The sequence below is a fragment of the Triticum aestivum genome, chromosome 4B (assembly GCF_018294505.1).
Source record: "Triticum aestivum cultivar Chinese Spring chromosome 4B, IWGSC CS RefSeq v2.1, whole genome shotgun sequence".
NCBI classification, from domain to species: Eukaryota; Viridiplantae; Streptophyta; class Magnoliopsida; order Poales; family Poaceae; genus Triticum; species Triticum aestivum.
Window position 1 is genome coordinate 26178655 of NC_057804.1, and position 2219 is coordinate 26180873.

The 2219-nt window shown below is 48.5% G+C and overlaps 1 protein-coding gene across 1 annotated transcript; it reads left to right on the plus strand.

Annotated features, from left to right (window-relative positions):
- The first annotated feature begins 555 nt into the window (after positions 1-555).
- On the plus strand, positions 556-1902 carry LOC123094284 (1,4-dihydroxy-2-naphthoyl-CoA thioesterase 1). Its single transcript, XM_044516325.1, has 3 exons — positions 556-803; positions 940-1131; positions 1561-1902. The coding sequence occupies exons 1-3, from the start codon at positions 660-662 to the stop codon at positions 1711-1713; spliced, it is 489 nt and encodes a 162-aa protein (XP_044372260.1). The 5' UTR covers positions 556-659; the 3' UTR covers positions 1714-1902.
- The last annotated feature ends 317 nt before the right edge of the window (positions 1903-2219 follow it).

Consider the following 2219-nt stretch of genomic DNA (forward strand, 5'->3'; position numbering starts at 1 on the left):
CAGAAGAGAAACACAATTAGAGAAAAAAAATCGATGATCGCAATAAGAGAGACGAGAGTCACATCACCGAATGTTTTCATCGTCTTCATTTGTTCATTGGTAGCTTAAGGATGGGAGGCATCGGGGAACGGATTTCTCCACCATCAGCCTAAGCTGGACTAAATTGTGGTTTCCTCGTTGAATTCCCTAGCAATGAAGTGTAGGTGATGGAGTTGTTCGTGGGTTCTTCAGCATAACCAAGTATCACTAGGTCTTCACTAGACGTTGTGTGAGTGGATTGGTGGGATGTTGTGACTATGTGAGAGGTTGTGTACTTGCATTCGAAGTTTCTAGAAAAAGTCGTAGATGATCGGGTGTTCTATCTATTGGCGTCGGCTCTGAAAAAATTCCCCGAAAAAAAGGCTCTGGAAAAGAATTCTCCCGGTCTTGATCATGCCAGTCACTCTCATCTCAGCTAAACTTTCCAAAGGCTATACATCTTTTTTTTTTTTTTTTTTTGCGAAACTCCAAAAGCCATACATACATACAGGGCGCTGACCCATTCGCAGTCTCCCACCGGCCACCACACGCACACGCACACGCGCACGGCACCCGCACCTGACCTTCTCCCCTACCGCGCCTCGGCTCGGCCAGTCAACCCAACGAACCCCGGCCGCGCCATGGGCGACGCCACGGCCTCGGCCCCGGCGAGCACCAAGACGGCGGAGCTGGACGCCCCTCTCAGCGCGCTGGGCTTCGAGATCGAGGAGGTCTCGCCGTCGCGGCTCACCGGCCGCCTCGTCGTCACGGACACCTGCTGCCAGGTCCGTCCTTCTCCCTTGCAGCCGCCTCTACCTAACCCCGACCATCGATCAGCGAGACGCAAACCTTTTTCTTTTGTTTTGTGTGTGTATTGAAAGAAGCCGCGTGTGTTTGCGTTCGTGGCCGGCCGGCCGGCAGCCGTTCAAGGTGCTGCACGGCGGCGTGTCGGCGCTGATCGCGGAGGGCCTGGCGAGCATGGGCGCGCACATGGCGTCGGGCTACCGCCGCGTCGCCGGCATGCAGCTCAGCATCAACCACTTCCGGAGCGCCGCCGCCGGCGACACCGTCCTCGCGCGGGCCGTCCCCGTCCACATCGGCCGCTCCACCCAGGTTATATTAATTCGTTTCCCCTGCTATTTCCCCTGTATCTGTGTGTATGCTATCAAACCACTAGGAATTGTCAACCTCTTCTCTAGGAGTAGTAGTCGATCATGCAGAGCTTAAACAAATAAAGATGGTGATTTCGTTGAGGATTCATTACATTTCATTGATACTCTGAAACAACTGTCTGAGTCTCACTTCATGTGTTAGTATCAAGTCTGGTAGTTTGGCAGAGTAATTAACGTGGCTGGCATAAACAACCCGCAACTTGTTCTGTGCTTAAGAGGAGAATAATGCAGTAACATATCCTGGTCTCACTGACATTGAAGGAATTGTTAAAGCTATCTTCCATAGATGCGTATCGCTATCAAATCTGAATGATGAAAGGATGCTAGAAATTAACCAAAATTAATAGTTGCTGCTGAAATGGGTTTGAAGGTATGGGAGGTGAAGCTCTGGAAGATGGATGCATCCACACAGGGGGAAGGGCCTCAAATCGCCGAGGCAAGGGTCACGCTCCTCTGTAATCTACCCGTGCCGGATGAGATGAAAAGTGCGGGAGAATCCCTTAGAAAATACTCTAAACTGTAAAACTCGAGACAAATTAAGCTCGACATGGGATGATCCATTGATATGTGATTCTGTGAAAATATATTACTGTAAGCTTCTTACTTTTCACTTGTGCGACGAACACTGATGGATCAACTCGGCAGAAACAAGCTTCGCGTGTGTGGTTGATGGACCTCGCTATCCAGCAATTACTAATTTCGAATGTGCTTCCATTTTGTATGTATTCATTATTCCAGTATATATATGCAGTAACTCTGATCCGTGAACAAATATTAAAGGGCCTACAATGTAAAAGGTTATCACAAATACCACATCCCCTTTCCCCTGTCTTCCCAGTCTTGGTTATAAAGTCTCGTAAAGGAACATAAGAGATCAACAAACATGAAGAAAAGATATCAGGTGCACTGCAGACATATATCAAGTTTCATGGTATTTTCATTTTCTTTGAATCTGTCCACGTAAGGACGGGAGGTATCAGGAAAAGGATACCCAATGTGCCAAACAGTAAATATGCGCAAAAATCTGTA

Bases quoted from the DNA above. Each gene is read 5' to 3' on its own strand.
- LOC123094284 (XM_044516325.1), top strand. From the start codon at position 660: ATGGGCGACGCCACGGCCTCGGCCCCGGCGAGCACCAAGACGGCGGAG. The intron at 804-939 runs GTCCGTCCTTCT...GCCGGCCGGCAG, and splicing joins TCACGGACACCTGCTGCCAG to CCGTTCAAGGTGCTGCACGG. The intron at 1,132-1,560 runs GTTATATTAATT...ATGGGTTTGAAG, and splicing joins ACATCGGCCGCTCCACCCAG to GTATGGGAGGTGAAGCTCTG.